A 22,500-nucleotide genomic window follows, 5' to 3' on the forward strand; every position below is an offset into this window, starting at 1 on the left:
TGCCTATTACTTAAATATGATTTAAACCATTCTAAAACTGTGCCCGAGAGGCCGACCCAGCATTCAAGACGCTGGAGTAAAAAGAAAGGCAGCACTAAGATCTAGTAAAACCAAAATAGAAGGATTTTGTGCATCAGCGCTGAGCCTGAGGTCATTCATAACGTGAATCAATGCTGTCTCTGTACTACGGTTGGAACGAAAACCTGAAACTTCTGATATAAATTGTTTGATACGCATTTCGTTTTTTGAAAACAACTTTTTTAAGACTTTACTTAGAAAACGCAGGTTTGAAATTTGACATCCTTTACAGAGGACACACTGCTGCAAGTTCTAATGCACAGCGGCTGTTTATTTGCTGAAATCAACATATTGGAGAAAATGTATGTTTATATATATATATATATATATATATATATGTATATATATATAAATATGGCCTGTGCAAAAGTTACAGCCCATTTTACACTTAAAAATTGAGCGTGGTCAAATTTTTGCCTAGAACTGTATTTTTTTTTCTTGATATTTTCATTTCATCTATGCATTTAATTTCATCCTCCAGACCCCCTTCCCCTGTTTCCACACTGAATGCTTTTAATTAACTGGACGCTGGTATCATAAACACACTCCTGTCCTTTTCCATTATAAAACCATTTGTACTCACCATATCCACCTTGTGACTCCCTCCGTTGGACTGGGCATGTTTACTTTTGCTTTTCCTGCAAACAAAAGACCAAAATTAAACACACAATTAGCCACAAACTGCACACAAGGCTGAACGTCCTCTAGAGGACTGGAAGGCTGAAATACTGGGCATGTCATAGGTTCATCTATCACAGAGTAAATCTCAGTCTGCATCTCCACTGCAGCCAGTGATGTCTGCTCCTCTGCGTGTCGTTTAACAGGATTACAGGCAGAGCCTGTCAAAAAAAACATTTATAATATAGAAACGTCCACTTTTACAGGTTTGCACTGAAGCTGCGGGGCTAATGTATCTAACAGGTAATGGAAATGAAAAAAGCCCATCTAAACTGACCTTTGTACCTCGTTAACTCAGGTCGCTGGTCAGATTAAACACGATTCATCACATCATTCAATTTCTTGTTTTCTCATAATCTTCCATGAAAATGTAACGACATTTGCCCGTTTAAATACATCACCGCGTACCAGCGGGCAGGGAAAATAATATTAATCAATATCATCATGTTTCATCCTCTCCACGCTATTTTATATGTGTCCAGCACCAGTGATGAGGGAGTGGTCTTTCTTGCTCATATAGGCCCGATCAGGGCTGCACTTACATCGTAGTGAAGCTAAACACCTCATCGACTGTCGTTTGCTTTGTGGCCGTTGTTGGTAAATTGTAAGCAAGCCGTGAAGGTGGAGGACTAGATGAGCACTGTGCTCCAAAAGTGCAAAAGGGTCTAATGCTCTTTTAAAAATCTGAACTGATGTAAGAATCGAATGTAAAAAAAGTCCAATATTTACCCACCAAACAGATTTATTCCCAAAACAGGGAATAAAGTTTTTCACTCGCTTTACAGACATAGTGGTTCAGGCCTTGACTGGCTAGATTTAACTCAGCTCAACGCAACCGGATTAGACCTTTTTGGCAATGAGGGGGCGCCTGGATATAAACGCAAGTTACGGCACCGTCAAGCGCAGCTGTTCACTATCAAAAGCACCCTGTGTGTTAAAATGTCATATTTAACCCTCCGGGCTCCACAAACTCACCCGCACATCAAACTCAATGTCAACTGGCCTGACTGGGCAAGTGATTTTCAACACTGCTGCTCTTTTACTCGCCCTGGGCTTTCAGGCAATCAGCAATACTGAACCCTGGTCGTATGTTTTAGTGGTCAGAAATGGAAAACAGCGGCAGCAGCTCAGTGTCAGGGCTCTGTACTGAAGTAATCCCTGCAAAATTCTCCTTCATTTTTTATTATTTTTCTAAACTAGTTATCACCTGCAGTATGTTAAACCGCCAATAACCAATAATAACCAATAGACACGGTCCAAAATTACCTGGGATAAAATCAGTTTATATGAACTTTTAACTTGCCTGATGTTAGTGAACTGTGCCTTACTTGCCTTGACATGGTCAGTAATCATTTGTGCATGTTAATTTTAGGGCAATTGTTCTGCAGCATTTATTATATATAGATATTTTTACAGTGAACTGTTAAACTAAACTCCCTGCATACGGAGTGGCTGTGGCCAAATACAGCCCTTTAATAAAGCACCTGAACCTTTCTTCACTGCGGTAGATGCTACAATACGTCTGTTACAAACTTCAAATAAAGCATGAAATGTCTTTTACAAGCTTTACTGCCCACGTTTGATCTGGGAAATTCATGTGTGCTGCTATTTATAGCCTGAAGTGGAGTTTAACTCTAATACTCATGTTTTGCCACTTCAGGCCTGCAGTTTGCACTGTGGTAATCGGTGGGCGATGAGCTTCCATTATTCAGGGGAGCCCAATATCATCCACAAAGGTCTGCAGACATCTGATTCCACTTCTTTAATCGTCTTCAAATCATTGATTAGTTATGTAAGCTGTGCTTCTGCTTAGTTAGAATGAAACCCAGGAGCCAAAGCGGCCCTCTGAGGATAAGATCTGCCGCCCCTGCGTTACTTGATACATAGCTGCGATTAGCCTCGGAGCTCCAATAGGAAAGAAAATAAAAAAGAGGTCTCCTTAGTATCTCTGTAGCTTCTCTCAGACAGCAATGACTCAACCAAACACACTGCTCAGATATTTCTCTTCAGCAGAAGACCCGGAAACTCACCTGTCTCCTCTGGAGTTTTAGTACAGATCTCAATAAGGTCAAGACAACAACGTTCATCTTTATCTGCAGCTACACTCTGATCTCTCCTTTCTCTCTCCTCTATCTCTCCTGTAGCTCATCTCTCTTTCTTGTCTAATGCTGTGTTTCTCACAAGGAAACTCCATTTAGTCTCCTGAACCATCAACGATGAACGTTCCAGCAACAATAACGGAGCAACACCGTCTCAGCCAAATGACTGCATGTGGAGCGAAAGGAAAGCTTCGTGTCAAACATGGATGTTTGAGCATTACTGCTGCGCTGGTTCTTCTGGAGCGCTGTAACCAGGAGACGAGACGAGACGCAGGTGTGAGGGTGGAGAAAGAGCAGAGTGGAGGTCTCACTCTATTTCTCTCATTATCTCCGTCTCTCCCACACACACCATCACACCATCACACACACACTCCATGACAGCGATCGCCGCCTCTGGCATTCTCACACACCTCCGTCAGGCCTCTCATCACACTCGCACGCTCTTTTTTCTCTTCCCTCACAGTCACCGCCGCTCTCCATGTCTTTCCCACTCGCGCTCCATTTTTAACATCTGCACCTACGAGCATCTCTCACGCTACGCAAGCATGTGGGCACGAGGGGGATTCTTCGCCTTCTCTCCCTGTGCCTCTCTCTCTCTCTCTCTCTGTTGCTCTGTCCCTCTATCTGCCGCTCTCTCTCTCTCTCTCGCTCTCTCTTCCCCAGTGTCTCTCTGTCTGTCTCTCTCTCTCTCTCTCTCTCTCTCTCTCTCTCGCTCTCTCTTCCCCAGTGTCTCTCTGTCTGTCTCTCTCTCCCTGTCTCTCTCTTTGTCTCTCTCTCTCTCTGCCTCTCTCTCTCTCTCTCTTTGTCTCTCTCTCTCTCTCTCTCTGCCTCTCTCTCTCTCTCTCACTCTCTGTTGCTCTGTCTCTCTCTCTGTTGCTCTGTCCCTCTATCTGCCGCTCTCTCTCTCGCTCTCTCTTCCCCAGTGTCTCTCTCTGTCTGTCTCTCTCTTTGTCTCTCTCTCTCTCTGCCTCTCTCTCTCTCTCTCGCTCTCTCTTCCCCAGTGTCTCTCTGTCTGCCTCTCTCTCTCTCTCTCTCTCACTCTCTGTTGCTCTGTCTCTCTCTCTGTCGCTCTGTCCCTCTATCTGCCGCTCTCTCTCTCTCTCTCTCTCTTTCTTCCCCAGTGTCTCTCTGTCTGCCTCTCTCTCTCTCCCTGTCTCTCTCTTTGTCTCTCTCTCTCTCTGTTCCTCTGCCTGCCTCTCTCTCTCTCCTTCCCTCTTTATATCTCTGACTGCTATATCGAGGTTCCCCAGACAAGCTCACCTGCCTTATTTTTAAACTGACTTCCATGCAGTAACATTCACTTCTCCTCACAATCAGCAGGTGAAGTCTGATCTCTCAGCACATCCGATCCGACTAGCAAAGCTCTTCCACAAAATGAACAGCACAAAAGCTGCATGAAAGCCCACGTTTTCTACTCCGATTCAAATTGGATCTGTGAACAGGCAACTCAGCTCGAGTTCTGACTCGTCAGATCGGATTTCAGGCGTCTTTACTGTGCGGCGCTTCTTGGCGTCAGAACGTGCGACAAGAAAATCACACTTGCGCCGGCCTATTAGCATACAAACAACTGTGTTGTTGCTATAGTAACCAACGTAGATAAACAAATAAATATGACCCGTCTAACCTGAGTCTGATCATACAAATCAAACTTGGTCACTTGTTTGGTCACTTGTTAATGTGGACACATGCATGTAAAACAGATTTACAGGCTACTGTAATGGGGAGCAAGGAGGCCGACACGTGCTGAGATGAGTGACTTTTACCATGGGCAAATCCAGGGTCATGGTCAAATCGGTCCAGGGTCATAGAGCCAACAAGGATAGAACGATATACAGACATGATAAACAATAAACAGGTTCAAACAACACATCAAACAAACAGCACGATCAAACAAAGACCAGCAAAGACAAGGGGCAAACGCAGGGCTTATAAAACAGGGATAACGAGGGACAGGTGAAAACAATCAGGGGTGGAGTCAACAAACAAGGGGGCTGGACCAAAACAAACGCACATGGAAGATCCAAAACACAAAGCATATGGGCAGGACTGGGAGGGGCCAATCGTGACAGTTCCAGTCATAATTCAATATTTCTCTTAATGCGACACAGATCTGGTTTCTTTAGACCAGTGTGGACACGCAAATCTGATCTTTTAAATTCAGATCTTGATCAGGTATATACCCAGTCTGTGCTCCCAGAGCAGATGCGCCGTAAATAGGAAAGTCAGACCTTAATTCACACCAAAATACCAATTACAATTTTTAAAGAAACAATTTGTTTAGATTATTTTGGTATGAATGGGAAATTCTTTTAAAACTTCTACTCAGTGCATCCTAACCCTATTTACACAGTAGAGGAAATAAAATACAACATTAGAACAGAATAAAATATAGAATATAGGAAATAAAATAACACGCTCAGCTTTTTTGTGGGGGAAACTATCAAATCAAATTCACTCAACATCTGGACACTTAAACACAGGATTCAGCTGCAGCCCTATGCTGCTCCACTAAGCCGCTGGTGTTCCTCAGTAGTTATGATGCAAAAGCTTTTGGTTGTTTATGGTTCTCCATGGCTGGTTCCCCCGAGGGGCTAAGACAGGCTCTGGGGAGACAACGGACATGGACGCACCTGAGGCTCAGTGACCCTGCAGCTAAATAACCCGTCCAACACGTGCGTCGTGTGTCACACACACTCCAAGCTCAACAATGATGTGTACACAAACAGATAAGATGAGATGAGATGAGATGAGATGAGATGAGATGAGATGAGATGAGATGAGATGATCCTTTATTCGTCCCACAACAGGGAGCTCTCAGTGTTACAGCAGCGAAGGGAAAGTAAGACACTCAAGAAACGAGAAGTAACAAGCAGAGAAATAACAAGCAAGTAATGAACCTTATTAATCACTTAACTAGGTTTTTACAGTTTGTTTCTATACAGACAATAAACACGTATAATACTAAACATAAAAAATAAGATAAAAACATAAACTCTATCCTTCAAACAGCCGTTACTCTGGGCTCCAGTCATATGACGAAGAAGTGAAGTTCCCACGTGTCTCAGGGTTACTGTGGCATCCGAAGCGGCTAAAATAAAGACGTTCGAAAATATTTTTCATTTGTATGAAAAGCTACGAATGAATTCCAAGTGAAATTTAAAAAATAACATCGTCTTTGTCTGAAGAAAAACGTGTATCTCCACAATAGTAACTCTGTCCCTGAGAACCTTCATCTCATCTTATCTCTCATACGGAACGTGAGCAGCACGTTTACTTCATATTACCTTACAGCTGTACGCTGGAATAGCGCAGTACTAGTGTATGTTGTATATATCTGTATATTCAGAGTCGGTGTATATATATATACACTCACCGGCCACTTTATTAGGTACAGTTGCTTGTTAACACAAATAGCTGATCAGCCAATCACACGGCTGCAGCTCACTGCATTCAGGCCTGTAGAGGTGGTCAAGACGACTTGCTGAAGTGCAGACCGAGCATCAGAACGGGGAAGAAAGGGGATTTAAGGGGCTTTGAACGTGGCGTGGTTGTTGGTGCCAGACGGGCTGGTCTGAGTATTTCAGAAACTGCTGATCTGCTGGGATTTTCACGCTCAACCATCTCTAGGGTTCACAGAGAACGGTCCGAAAAAGAGGAAATGTCCAGTGAGCGGTCAGTTGTGTGGAGGAAAATGCCTTGTTGATGTGAGAGGTCAGAGGAGAATGGGCAGACTGGTTCCAGATGATAGAAAGGCAACAGGAACTCAAATAACCAACCAGAATCTCTGAGGAACGTTTCCAACACCTTGTTGAAAGTCTGAGATGAAGAATTAAGACAGTTATGAAGGAAAAAGGGGGTCCAGCCTTTTACTAGCAAGGTACCTAATAAAGTGGCCGCTGGGTGTATATTTCTTCTTCTTCTTAGATGTTTATATATTTTTTGTATTTAAATTCTATAAGGGGGCTACGCACCTCAGACGTTCACTCACTTTCCACTTGTGTGAATGTGATGTGACAATAAATGTGATTTGATTTGATTAATCAATGTAAAGAGCATTTTCATTGGTCCTTTCATTATGACATCTTCCCTGAAATAAAAAAGGACGATGTAAAGGACAGTCAGCACGCTCAAATGACGAAAAATAAAAATCGACACAAATGGAACATTTTTCACTTCACTTCACTTTTTTCGGGCAGTGATTCCACGTTTGCTGCATTAGGACTGTTGAGGCATCTCTGAACAGAAAATGACTTTCAGACGCAGTTTATCTTGGTTTCAGCTGAATCAGAGAGCAGAAGAACATCAGCGTCATCATCTCGGCGTGATTGAGATCTGTCTGCATCTGCTGATTCTCTCAGACTGATCACTGCCAAAAAGACCAGCTGTCTTCATCTCTATTTCTCTACTGTGGCTAAAATGACAACCACATTTTTTGTAAAATAAATAAACAGTTCCGTTCTGTTTTACTCTAAAGCCTAAAACCCTCATACTGAACACGATTAGGCTTAAAGGACACTCCATTTGGATGACGGCTGGAGACCCGAGGAGTGGGACCGTAGATCTCAGCGCTGGTATGAATTAGGGCTTCAGCAACAAATCAAAGAATTGATTAAGAAATAGTTGGCGATGAATCATTATTGATTAATTGGCTAAGACAATGCCTCTAACGTAACGTTACACTAATGAAGCCTAATCAGACATACAGAGGAAAGACAAGGCTCTACATAAACTACAGCTTTTAGCTTTGAGGATACACATGCTGCAAGTTCTGAGGCACAAATAAAACATGATTTTTAAAAAAAGTATTGATCTCAATAAGCGTCACAGGAATGTGATGATGGCTTGTCTTTGCATCACTTCGCTTGACAGACAGATAAACAGAGATGTTGGACTTTATTATCAGGTAATGTTCACACACATCATCCCTCACATCAACACATCTATCATCTCAGATCACAGGTAACACAAATGTGTGCTCCAAAAATATCACTCACCGATCTGAACAAGCTGATGAATGATGTCATCTGACATCAGCCAAGTCATTTGCATATCAGCGTAAAACTTTAAGAAAAGATGTGAGAGGTGTGTTATGGTGAGCGCGGATGTGTAAATAAATCTTAAGAACCAGCATCTCTCTTTTCTGGTCAATCCACGACGGGCGCCTGGGTGAAATCGATGGAGAAACAAGCCAATATTTCATGCTAGCACCACTGGTTCAACTTGTCTTTCTGCTTTATTTAAGCTCGGACTGTTTATCCAGCACTTCTGAAAAACCTCCCGCCGCAGCCTCGCTTTAACGCAGGCTTCTTTTAAATGGTGACAATTAAACAACTTTTGGATTCATTCTGTAGTAGGGCTGGGCAATTAACTGAAATATAAACCAAACCGACATTCAGAACCGCTAACCGACGTAATCTGGCCCATTTTTCGGTTATTTCAATTTTTTTAAATTTCATTTAATATTTTACCGACTCTGCGTGTTCATGTACTGTCCCCTTAAAACTTACTACCCCTGCTGTAGTCACGTGATTCCACCACCTCCAGTCTGTGACATGATTAAGATTAAGTGGCCCTTATTAGTCCCACAATGGGGAAATCTCACCTCCTCATTTAACCCATCCGTGCAGTGAAACTCCACATACACACTAGTGAGCACACACACACACACACAATAGGGGGCAGTGACCACACTTGCCCGAAGCGGTGGGCAGCCCAATCTGCAGTGCCCGGGGAGCAGTTGGGGGTTAGGTGTCTTGCTCAAGGACACCTCCGTCATGTGCTGTCGGCTCTGGGGATCGAACCGGCGACCTTCCGGTCACGAGGCTGGATCCCTAACCTCCAGCCTATGACATGGAAGCTGAGGCTACGTTCACACAGCAGGTAAAAGTGGCCCAAATCAGATTTTTTGGCTTAGCTGTTCACATTGTCTTTTAAATGTGGTCTGTACGTGACATCAGTCTGAACAGATCAGCTCCTAAACTGACCCACGTGCTTCACGCGGCTCATCCAGAGGTAAACAACCACATCCGCCAACGAACGCCGGTCGCTCCCGGAGGATCAGCTTCATCTTCACCAGCATCGCAGGAGCATCATGAGGCTTCACTGACTGACAGCTGGGCTCATCACCCACAACGTGTTCGAGCTGTAAAAAGGGCGCGGCCACTTCTTCGGTTCACGTCCTCGGAATCTTTAAACTTCGCTTTCAGACTTTTAACTGTTCTTTGCTCTTTTGTCAAAACATTTAACAAACAAAACACAAAATAATAATTTATTAATTGTAATCAAGATAAAATATTCAATTAATTGTGATATTGATTTGAGGTCATATCGGCCAACACTGCTCTCTAGTGTTCGTATTACCTGGTGGACTACAGCAACTGTAAACACTAGAGCTCAGATGAATAAATGACTATGAATAATTAACTTTCATGAGTACTTAGACTTACTATCTGAATGGAACTAAACACACTCGGCACACGCAAAGCTCAGATCTAGCACACGTGACAATACTGAACAGCTCTGGCAGAGACTACTGTGGAAAAATGCAAATGAGGTCAAATCGAGCTCACCTGGCACGGCAGCACGACGGGTACCACTGTGTTCTCCTACTACTGTAAGTGGCTTGTTTAACACGGAACGGCAGCCCAAACGAATCCATGCGGAAACACCACAGCACAGCCAACGTTACAATAACGTTCAACAATGTTCTTCCACAAGTGAAGCAGGCGAGGTTTGAGTTCTTTCAACAATGACAGAATACAATATTAAAGATATTTAATATTCTTCCATGCAGATAAACTTTGTCTCTGGTCATTCATTTCAGTGTCTGGGACCACACAGCCACTGACCATTGGCTATGCACTCTTCAGCACGTCATAACCCCGAGGGTGTTATCACATACCGTACGTCCTCGGACTGACCGACATCACCTTGTCTAGTTACCGCTAATGACATATGCAATAAGAATTAAAAACTATAATAAAATTAAAAAATTTACGTTATGAAACAAAAAACGAATTTATTTTGAAAACAAAACTCATTTATTGTGATTTCCCAGCACTTTTCCCAAATGAGCTGCCTGGAGAGGAGAGTTCACTCTACATCACTCCTTCCACACAGCTCCTCATCTGATGAATGATTTTATTATTCATCGCATCCAATCCACTCGCTCCGGGGGGAGAGGGAGAAGCAGAGAAGAGCTAGAATGAAGAAAAAAGGGGAAGGAAAAAAGAGAGAAAGGGGGACATGGGGAGGAGAGGAGAGGATCTCGGTAGGCCCCGTCAGAAAACACTGAAAGTAGCAGGGCAGTTTTTTTTAGGACTGAAACGAGCTGTTTTACACAAATCACCCAGAAACGCTGCTGCTGAATAAACGCTTGTTTAACAGAGGCACTCGGCTCACTTTACTCAATAGCTTTAAAAAGGGACAGAAACACTGACCACTTAAACAAGACGGGTCAAACGGAAAAAGGATAAAGCAGCCCCCTGGGGTCTGACCACTCCTCCTAAGCAAGATGGGCTTTCAGACTGTGAGAAGATCGCAATCTACATACTGACCGAGCAGGAATGCTGGCCGATGTTTTCCAATTCAGACAAGCCCATTTTCACCAACTGTGCTTTTCTGGTGAAGAAGAAAACACCTCAGTGGTCTCCGCTCAGTTTAATGCTCATTCAATAGTTAATATTTATTTAGAAAAAGACTTTTTTAATATTCTGTAAAGGGAATGCATCTGTCAGTGTTACTCTGCTGTGGTAAATGCAACTATATTTTGGCTTCCATAAATTTCCAATTTTTTTATGAAAATATGTAATCAAATTTACACAGTTATGCCCTAATCCCAGGCGCAGCCGATCAGCCAAGACATGTCTGGTGAAATTTAGCTTCTTTAATTTACTGCTGGAGCTACAAGCCTGATGTTCCTATCAAACACTAGAAGTCAACAGTCACCCAAGTCTTCAACGTAAAAACATCCATCCATCCATCCATCCATCCATCCATCCATCCATCCATCCATCCATCCATCCATCCATCCACAATCCATCCATCCATTTCCTAAGCCGCTTCTCCGTCAGGGTTGTGGGGGGTGCTGGAGTCAGCAGTGACTATTGATTTCTAGTGATTTGATTGCAGCTCTAAAGTAAAGAAGCAGAATTTGTTATGTTATGGCTGATCACCTGGGGTTAGTTAACATTTGATTTGTCATCAAAGTATTCCTTAAACGTTTTCAATAAAAGAAAATAATGGACAATAAATGAATGGGCCATAAAACATTTACCACGACGGAGCAACACCTCCTTTATGTACTGTGTCCTTGCAACCCTTAAGGCTGAGGGTTTAGCAATGCTGAGAAAACAGGTGCTACGTTTGCCTAATTATAGAAGCCTTGACCAGTAATTAATAGTGCTGAGTTAAAGCCACATGCCACAGACTGAACACAATTCAGATGCTGTTTGCAGTAGCAGGTGGTAATATTTCATGTAGAATTATAATATCAGCAAACTTCAATGATTATCTGACATAATTATTGACAAAAATTAAGTTCAAAATATGATTTTTGATAAATAGATTATAAACTATTACAAAAAATATCAATGAAGGATAAAAAGCCCTACAAGACCTTCATGCAGACCACAGTTTCTGGACCATAATGCTTAGCACTTTCTATGAAATGAACAGGTATCGTGTTTTATACTGTAAGGACTGGACTCAAATGAAGCTGGTCTGTTTGGCTCCCAGCGCACTGTGCATTACTAACACGATACTGAACTGAAATGGATTTTATGTATTATTATATTTCTGCATTCCTGAGGGCGGAATCTTTGAAGAAGTGGGTGACACTGATGTCACTGGTGAAAGTTCAGCCAATCAGGAACTGGCTGAGTCTCACTGCATCCTACTCACCACTGAAACCGCTGGATGTCCAAGTGGTGTACGGACAATCATGTGGGCTTTATAGACAACTGGCTAATGTTTGAGGGCAAGCCTGGTCTTTTAGGTAGGGATGGTGTCCACCCCACGCGGGATGGTGCTGCCTTACTTTCGTGCAGCATAGCACATAGTCTCTTAGTTAGTCGGCAGAGTAGCAGTAGCCTTAGAAGCTGCTGACAAACCGGAGCCGGGACCAGGCCGCAGACAGAGAGGCTTAACCGACCGTCTGTGAGCTGCAAAGAGACGTTACCTAGATACCAATGTATTCAGACTGTGTCTGTCCCCCGAGTCAAACATAAATGTCAAAAAACTCAAACAGTAAATCTAAATAACCTAACGTATATTAAACAATCATATCCAGACTGTAGCACTAGCACTTCAACACTAAAGATTGGTTTACTTAACATAAGATCTCTAAATTCAAAAGCAGTAATAGTGAATGAAATCATAACTGATCAGAAATTTGATGTGTTGTGCCTCACTGAAACCTGGATTAGACCCGATGAATATTTAGCATTAAACGAAGCCACCCCTGCAGGCTATAATTATATACACAACCCCAGATCGTCCGGTAGAGGAGGCGGGGTCTGCATAATTTTTAGAAATTCCCTAGCTGTCAATCAGAAACACTATGATAATTTCACTTCTTTACATCAATATAATTAATCCAATTACAAAACAGAATGCATTTTCTTTAATTAATATTTACAGACCACCAGGACCCTATGTAGTATTTTTAAAAGAATTTAGTGATTTCGCTGCAGATTTAGCAGTTTGTAGTGATAAAGTAATTATAGTAGGAGACTTCAACATTCATTTTGAAAAAGTTGATGACTCATTAAAAAAGGCTTTTGCATCAATTCTAGACTCAGTTGGTATTGCTCAAAATGTAACAGGACCTACGCATTACTGTAATCATACTCTGGATCTGGTTTTGACCCTGGGTGTTAGCATAGATAACCTAGATATTCTTTCTCAAACCTCAGTAATCTCAGATCATTATCTTATTTCTTTTAAACTTCATCTTAGTCATAATATACGTACATCCCCCAGCTACTCTATGAAACGTTCAATAACGCCCTTTACCGCTCAACAATTTACTGATGACCTTCCTGATTTATCAACCATAGTGTACTCTCCAGGTAACCCAGCAGAACTAGACAAACTAACTGATTGTTTAGAAAATACCTTCCGGTCTACTTTAGATGGTGTAGCACCACTTAAACACAAAAAAGAGAGACAGAAAAAACTTGCGCTGTGGTATAACGACCAAACTCGTACTTTAAAGCAATTAGTACGAAATTCTGAGCGAAAATGGCGATCAACCAAACTGGAAGTATTCCACTCTGCTTGGAAAGACAGTATTGTTGAATATAGAAGAGAAATTAATAAAGCCCGCTCAGAGTATCTGGCCTCTCAGATCGAGATTAATAAAAACAACCCTAGAGTTCTCTTTAGTGTTATTTCTAAACTGACTAAAAATCAGGCAGGTACTGATCCTCAGATTCCAGCAATCCACACTAGCAATGCTTTTATGGACTATTTTGATAATAAAATCGAAAATATTCGGGACAAAATTCAACAGATAAATAGCACAGCTTGTCTGTCATCTGGTGTGGCTGATATAGAACAAAATCCAGCTACCGAAGTCAGGTTGGAAGTTTTTAACCCACTACATCATTTAGAACTGGAGAAAATTATCTCCTCATCAAACTGCACAACCTGTACACTTGATGCAGTTCCCACAAAACTATTAAAACAGGTATTACCAGACATAATTAAACCACTATTAACAATAGTAAACTCATCATTAAACCTGGGGTATGTTCCCAAAGCCTTTAAACTAGCAGTAATTAAACCTTTGATCAAGAAACCAAATCTTGATCCTAGTGTACTATCTAACTATAGACCTATTTCAAATTTACCATTTATTTCTAAGATTTTAGAAAAGGCCGTGGCCCAACAACTTGGCTCTTATCTGCAAAGAAACCAGATCTATGAAAAATTCCAATCTGGATTTAGGCCTCATCATAGCACTGAGACAGCTCTAGTTAAGATAACAAATGATCTGCTTCTTGCCGCTGACCAAGGCTGCGTTTCTTTACTGGTACTTCTTGATCTGAGCGCAGCTTTTGATACAATAGATCATAATATCCTCCTAGAAAGATTAGAGAAAATGGTCGGTATAACTGGAACTGCCTTATCGTGGTTCAAATCATACTTGACCGATCGTTTTCAGTTTGTGAGGGTAAATAATATACCCTCCAATTATACAAAGGTTAGATATGGAGTTCCACAAGGCTCTATCTTAGGACCGTTATTATTTACGTTATACATGCTCCCCCTGGGCAAAGTTATTAGAAAACATAATGTTAATTTTCATTGTTATGCAGACGACACGCAGCTCTTCATATCAGCCAAACCTGATGACAAACAGAGAATAAAGAAAATGGAGGATTGCGTAAAAGATGTGAAATCATGGATGTCACACAACTTTCTTCTATTAAATAGTGATAAAACAGAAGTTCTTCTATTAGGCCCTAAAGCTGCTAGAAATAAATTATCACACCTAATGTTGAATCTGGCCGACTTCTCAGTCACACCTGGTTCAACAGCTAAAAATCTTGGCGTTATCATAGATTCAGATCTAGCATTTGATAAACACATATCTAATGTTACTAAAACAGCTTTTCTACATCTCCGTAACATCGCCAAGCTAAGAAATGCTTTATCTTTACATAACGCAGAAAAATTAGTACATGCCTTCATTACGTCAAGGCTAGACTACTGTAATGCGCTACTGTCAGGATGTTCTAGCAGTAACTTAAATAAACTTCAGCTAGTTCAAAATGCTGCAGCCAGGGTCCTTACTAAAACTAGAAAATTTGACCATATTAGTCCAGTCCTATCAGCTCTTCACTGGCTTCCAGTCAAATTCCGCATAGACTATAAAATTCTCCTGTTAACGTATAAAGCCCTACATGGGCTCGCTCCTGAGTATCTGAGAGACCTTATCTCCTATTATGAACCACCACGATTACTTAGATCACAGGGTGCTGGCTTCCTAGTAGTTCCCAAAATTCAGAGAAGCTCTGCAGGAGGAAGAGCTTTCTCTTATAAAGCGCCCCAACTCTGGAATAATCTCCCCGATAATGTTCGGGACTCAGACACAGTCTCAATCTTTAAGTCTAGACTAAAAACTTACTTGTTTAGTTTAGCTTTTGGTAGTTAATGTTAATTCCCTTTAGATAAGGCTGCAGATCCAGGGGTTCATGGACATAGTGAATTGTGGGTAAACTGAGATGCTGGTGCTGCTGTCACTCACTACATGCAGTCACTCAGGTTTGTGGACGGTGGAGTGGGTGAATGCCAGTGTCTCAGGGAGCCTCCGTGTCTGTTACCTTCTGGCTCTCTCCCTTTAGTTAGGCTGTCATATTCAGACCTGCCGGAGTCATTAGTCACACTCTGATAATTTTTTTACATTTTCTGTTCTTCATAAATCCAGTCTAAACTAATTCCTAAATCTTTCCTTCCTCCGAGTTACTGACTGTCCACCGGTCCGGCCCAATACTGATGGATGTCCCACCCTCAAGTCCCCCTGTCCCCCTGATTGACCAGACTGATGGAAGTTTCTGGAACGCAGCTTCTCCACTACAGATCACACCAAATCTATATGAACTCTAATTGTTTCCACTGTTGATTATACACACCTGAATATATTAGAACTGCGTGGATGTAAAATTGACTTTTCAATGTTTAACTTATAAGTTGTCTGACCAGTGGTAGGATGGTCCCCCCTTTAGATGTGAGTCTTGGTCCTCCCGAGGTTTCTTCCTCCTCCAGCTCTGAGGGAGTTTTTCCTTGCCTCAGCGCTCACGGGGGTTCTGTATATTCTGTATATTATGTTCAGTGTTTTGTCTGATTCTCTGTGCTGTGATTCCCATTTTTGTAAAGCTGCTTTGTGACAACATCAGTTGTAAAAAGCGCTATATAAATAAATTTGATTTGATTTGATTTGATTTGAAATCAGCAGCGTTAAGTGAACTCCTACTGCATGAATATAAACCCACAGTGGACAGAGCAACTCATCTAGCACTGCAGGAGGCCGTTTAGCACCTATAGTGAGCCACGCGCTGCCACTTCATCTGCACTCGCTGACGTACCTTCAGTATCACACGCAGTATCATGCATGTACAGCACCAGTCAAAGGTTCCACAGAGGGTTTCATTAGTTTTACTGTTTTTTAGTAAACATTTTAGAATTATGCAGTGACCAAACAAAGAAAGCCAGAGATCATCAGACACTTCACAGACGTCTGAATCCAGGCTTGAGCCCTGAGCTGCAAGTCCTCTTATTCAGGTAACCGAGTGGAAAGTCACCCTGGTTAACGGTTACACCAGGCTCGGGGGCGTAGGGTGTGGGGTGGGGTGTGGGGTGGGGCGTGGGGTGGAGTGGGGTGGGGCGTAGGATGGGGTGGGGTGGGGTGTGGGATGGGGCGTAGGATAGTGTGGGGTGGAATGGGGTGGGGCATGGGGTGGGGTGACGTGGAGTGGGGTTGGGTAGGGTGGAGTGGGGTTGGGTAGGGTGGAGTGGGGTGGGGTGTGGAGTTGGGTGAGGTGGAGTGGGGTGTGGGGTGAGGTGGAGTGGGGTGTGGGGTGAGGTGGGGTGGGGCGTGGGGTGGGGTGAGGTGGAGTGGGGTGTGGGGTGAGGTGGAGTGGGGTGTGGGGTGAGGTGGGGTGGGGTGTGGGGTGAGGTGGAGTGGGGTGTGGGGTGAGGTGGGGTGGGGTGTGGGGTGTGGGGTGGGGTGTGGGGTGTGGGGTGGGGAAGCTTTTTCTCTTTACTTTTCGGGCAGTAATTTTGCCCCTTAGGCTGAAGTGGACGTGGTAGAAAACGTAACAGTGTGGGTCAAAGCTCAATCTGTACCAACTAAAAGAACAAATCACTAGCAGTTCAGTAAAAGCTGCGTTTGTAGTATAACGTCATCTTTGATTTGGCCACAATGAAGAGAAATGTGAATGTCTGTGAATGCGAACTTCACTGTCTCTGAGTTTACAGCCACTTAGCTGAGCCTTTTACCTCCTTTCTGAAGCCATTTTGCCTGATAAACAAGAGCTGAGACATGCTTTTACTTATATTCCTGCCAAGGCTGAAGTTTTCCCGCCTGAATCCTGACACTGTGGTGTGAGGACAGGCATGGTCTGTGCACTAAGGCAGCCAAGGGCCCTATGAAAATACAAATGACGTATATATGTTCATGTTAAATAACCTAAAATAGCTGTTATTTATATATAAATAATTATAAATAGCAATTTTCCCCATTATTTCAACGCAGCTCCACCCCCTGGCCACCTTTATAATGGCCTATTAAATGAAGTGCTCATTTGGAGTAATGGAGTTATGGCACAACGGACGTTTGAGGAAAGACCACACCTAAAACTCCTCCGTCTCAATTCCAGCTTCCTATAAATTCCAGTCTTTCACTCCTCCTTCTTGTGACGAAATGTCCCGCTCCACCTCCTCCACCTTGTCCAGCCCTTCACTTGATCTTTAATATACAGGGGTGTCGGCCTTCTCGTGACCCACAGACTGGACTCCAGCCCAAAGTTCCTCAGAGTTCCTCTCCTCTCTTCATCTCATTCACCAATGCGTGGTCTGCATTCTTAAAAACAACAAGCTGATGGCCCTAATTTAGTCTTAAATCACAGCAGATTCTGAACCCTAAATACGTTTCATCACAAAGGCCGGTGCTGTCTGTGGTCAAGCCTTAGAAAATTCACATTACAGCAGAAACAGTCAAACACTGTTTAAATCCATCACCATCAGTGAGCAGCATTCAGGGTCAGGTGACGCAACACAGCCACAAGCTGTTTTAGGCAGAATCTCACAGTTCCCTTCAGTTCCCTTCTCCCTACAAAGTGCAGCATGTAGGTCTTAAACTAACAGCTACTGCATCTAAACAGAGCTCAGTGAGTCTAACAGAACCTCGGATCAGCCATGAGAGACCATTCATACTGGATAAAGACCAGTATTTGGGTCTTATAGGGAGCAGTGAGCTGATTGAGGTTCAGCCTCAGTATTTTCTGAGGTCTGATACAGTAGAAGTTATTACTGACCATTAATGGGCTGTTTTGTTGTAATTTTCTTGTTTTATGTGAAAGATGTTAAATATTACACTGACAAGAAACATTTCATTACAGAACTTCTTTCGATTAAATAAAGTTATCTGTGTTTTGTTGATTTTTTCACTTAATCAAAACAACCCAACTACAGTTTGACTGATATCACCTGGACACACAGCTGCGCAGAGACAGACTGTATGAGCAAAGCACCGAAGTGATGATCTACAGTTCGGAGAGTCTGGTTTTCTGGGTGTTGAGAGGACGAAGTAAAAGTAAAGAGTCTTTAGTTTAGAACTACAGTCAAGCTACACCTGCTACGCCTGGGACGCCCCCTGGCTGTGCGCTTGTAGACGTGACATACACAACGCTTTGATATGTTACTTTCACTTTCACTGTTCAGTAAACCTCAAAATGAAAAGCAGAGAAATGATCAACATTGTTTAGAAGTTCACCAACTTCACCTGTTAGTATACGACCCAAACTAAAGTGTTCTTATAAAATGATCATTTATATAGAAAATAAATATAATATTTATCAAATTATGTTTTTTCATGTAGTACTTTATTAACGCCCATCAGATTTAAAGTTTTCTCACCAAACACTCTTCACACTTTGAAGTCGGTCATATTGATCATGGCAGCTGTGAGAGAACAGCACTGCAGGACGGCTGCAAACCTGACAAACGATTTAGGAACTTTACACATTTAGATTTTGTTATATTAAGATTAAAGGACCCTTATTAGTCCCACAACAGGGAAATTTAATCTCTGCATTTAACCCGTCCATGCAGTCAAACACCACAAACACACTAGTGAACACACACACACTAGGGGGGCAGTGAGCACATTTGCCTGGAGTGGTGGGCAGCCCAATCCACAGTGCCCAGGGAGCGACTGGGGGTGTCTTGCTCAAGGGCACCTCAGTCACGGACTGTCAGCTCAGGGAATCGGCGACCTTCCGGCCACAGGGCTGGTTCTCTGACCTCCAGCCCACGACTGTATTATTATTATTATTATTATTATTATTATTGCAACATTCATAACAATAACAATTTAAAACAAGCATTCAACATGACTTGGTAAGTCCATTAGAACATCTGTTGCTGCTGAGCAGCAAAACTCATCCAACATATAATCTTATGGAGTTCATCTTGTGTCAAAATAACTTTCAAAGTAACAAACCTGGTCAACTGATTTGGACCTGTCACTCTAAATCAACTGACCATTAGATAGTGTGAGTGAGTGCAGGTGAATGCCCTCTGCCAAAAGTCTGAAGCAAAAAAAGATTTCAGAAACAAATTTCTGAAAAAATGTCAGCAAATAGAAAAAAATGAAAGCAAAGACAAAAATGAATAAAAGACACACACACACACAAACACACACAGACACACACACACTCACACACACTCACACACACGCACACACAAGCACACACACACACTCACACACACACACACTCACACACACACACACACACACACTCACACACACTCACACACACACACACACTCACACTCACACACACACACACTCACACACACGCACACACTCACACACACGCACACACACACACTCACACACACACACACTCACACACACTCACACACACACACACACTCACACACACACACACTCACACACACGCACACACTCACACACACGCACACACACACACTCACACACACGCACACACACACACTCACACACACGCACACACTCACACACACGCACACACACACACTCACACACACACACACACACTCACACACACGCACACACACACACTCACACACACACACACACTCACACACACGCACACACACACACTCACACACACACACACACACACGCACACACACACACTCACACACACACACACTCACACACACGCGCACACACACACACACACACACTCACACACACACACACTCACACACACGCACACACACACACTCACACACACACACACTCACACACACGCACACACACACACTCACACACACACACACACTCACACACACGCACACACACACACAAACACACACAGACACACACACACACTCACACACACACACACACTGCCTTTTCCTGCAGTACTGCTGCACATTATCTCAGTGATGCTCTAAAGTGCCCTCTAGCTTCACGTTTTATCTGAGTGTTTTCAAACCATTGCATCATAACACTCCACGTCTTCTCGGCTTGGAATGAAATTAGAGTGGCGTATAAAACACTGAACCGTTTGTTTTACCATTATAAAGCACTAAAGGCAGCGCGAGCGCTACACCTTTAATCTCTAACAATGTACAGCATGTTTAACCGTACGGCGGAAGCAGTGATCAGCGTTCACTCACCTCTGACAGCCCACACACACCAGCACGATGAGGATGGTGACGACGAAGGCCGAGGCGGCGGCGATGGCGCCCAGGATCAGCACTTTAGTGTAGGGGAGATCGAGTAAATCCATGGAGGGCGAGGACTCAGAGGAACACACATGCACACACACTCCAACTCCTACGCACTCCCACCGCTCCTCGACACCTGTGAGAAACAAGGAGGAGGCCGAACCGAAGACATTAGCTCAAAAATCGCACACTGGTTATTATACAAACACTCACTGGCCACGTTATTAGCTACAGTTAACTCCTCATGAGGCGCTCACGCAGGCACAGTTCCCCAGAGGAACGAGACATTCTAAACGAGAAGGAGAACTCGCGCTTTTCTCCCTCGTCACCAGAACGTCTCGCAGTGAGACGCTGATGTTAGTCTCCTCTTTTCTCCTGAGGAGGTTCAGGAGAAAAAGCTCAGAAATCAGTGATTGTAAGAAAGTACCTCTACACTTCTAGATTCAAACTGTTTCTCTGCATAAACAGCCTCCTTTTACCACCCCAGGACCACCACAGTGGAGGTATTATTTTTTAAGTGACCCTTATTCGTCTCACAGCAGGGAAATGTGACACACACATACACACTAGTGAACACACACTAGGGGGCAGTGACCTTCCAGTTACAGGACCGGTTCCCTGACCGCCAGCCCACGACTGCCCCGTTTGTGTGGATCATTCACAGCAATGCCACGATACTGATGTGTGTGTGTGTGTGTGTGTGTATGTGTGTGTGTGTGTGTGTGTGTGTTGTCACTGCTGGACTAAATTGTCTACCAAGGCAAAAATATCCGGCCAACAGCGTCCTGTGGTCAAAACCAGCCACGGATGAAGGACTAAAGAATGACCAACACAAACTGTGCAACACCAGATGAGCCATCGTTTTTACTTTTAACAGCATTTTACATCTACAACTGCAAAACTTTTCATCTGCAAGGTGGGATAACAAGGTAGGAGTGTCTAATGGAGTGGACAGTGAGTGTATCTGCAGGTGGGCGATACACAAAAATATTGCATTATGATACATAAACACATTTCACAAAACACAATATGCATCACAGTATCTGACACACAGCGCGTGGCATTAGTAGGGCCATATTTAAAACGTGTATTAAAAGCTCATTTATGTTTTATTTAACATTTCACAGACGCACTAAATGCATTTAACCAGTAGCTGTTGTGCTCTCGTTGTAATGAGTCAACCAGTGCTCTTTAAATATGAACGCTATGTGAAGAAAAGCACAGCATATGTTGTCATACTGCCCACTGCCCAGTGTGTGTGGTGAGGGGTGCTATTCATTGTATGTGACCGTTTTCCAGCCCTTAGAATTAAATACGTTATTTTATTTGCCTTTGACACTTATGTAAATGAGCTCTGTTCTGATTGACTGCTCTCTAATGTGTCTCATTCAAAAACCAGTCCAGACCGAAAATCTCCTCATAACGTAAACGTAAATGGGCGGGGCTAATGTGCTCTAGGCTGAATAGGTGAATATATCTAAATGCGCTGTTTTTTGTGACATACCAAAAAACGTATTCCAAGCTATATGGGCCCTTTAAAGGAGCATGTGGAGGAATTTGGGGGGCAAGGTTTAAAGGGGACATGCTAGAGAATCACCACTCAGCAATGTCTTCCAGATTTCTCAGACGCTAGGGGGCGCTCACGCACGAGTGCAAAAAATGAATGGGCTGATATGGAGCTTTAGAGCAAAATCATAGTTTATAAACGCCGAAACATTTCTATGTAAAATATTTCCTTCATTCCCTGAACAGCATAAAACACTTTAACACCGCTGTTATATTTAAGAGCTTTTAAACTGGAGTTATAGGAGTTTAAACCGGCGCCTCATGATGTCAGTAAGCACGAGCAGCCAATGAGCTGCTCCGCTCGCCTATCAATCATCCCACTCTACCAGTAAAGCCCCGCCTCCTGCCGTCTGAAATTAAAGGAAAGTTCTGTGATTAGAAACTATTCTAACTTTTTCGTTTTAGCCGTTGATTTCCATTCACTGAGGACTCACTCGGGGGCGCCCTCTGCTGTTCAGCAGGCATGTTTTTGATATAACGAGGGAAATAGGAAGCGGCCAGACTCCTCATAAACCGGCTCTGGACTCGTTTGAGGATTATTTTGCTGTATTCCAATACCAAAAGTATAAGTTGTATGAGATCACGGCCCCACGAGACTAATCACAACCGTTGTCAGTAAATTTTTTTACAC

At 43.0% G+C, this 22,500-nt stretch overlaps 1 protein-coding gene across 1 annotated transcript in view; it reads right to left on the bottom strand.

Annotated features, from left to right (window-relative positions):
- The window catches only part of LOC108413848 (calpastatin), a 109,842-nt gene that overhangs the window by 36,743 nt on the left and 50,599 nt on the right, over window positions 1-22,500 (bottom strand). Inside the window, exons 2-3 of the mRNA XM_037541604.1 lie at window positions 20,253-20,439; window positions 662-716 (exon numbers count right to left, since the gene is read on the bottom strand). Coding sequence (XP_037397501.1) covers window positions 662-716; window positions 20,253-20,365 — 168 coding nt within the window. The 5' untranslated portion in view covers window positions 20,366-20,439. The remainder of the gene's footprint in view (window positions 1-661; window positions 717-20,252; window positions 20,440-22,500) is intronic.

This window comes from Pygocentrus nattereri, chromosome 9 (genome assembly GCF_015220715.1).
Source record: "Pygocentrus nattereri isolate fPygNat1 chromosome 9, fPygNat1.pri, whole genome shotgun sequence".
Lineage (NCBI taxonomy): Eukaryota > Metazoa > Chordata > Actinopteri > Characiformes > Serrasalmidae > Pygocentrus > Pygocentrus nattereri.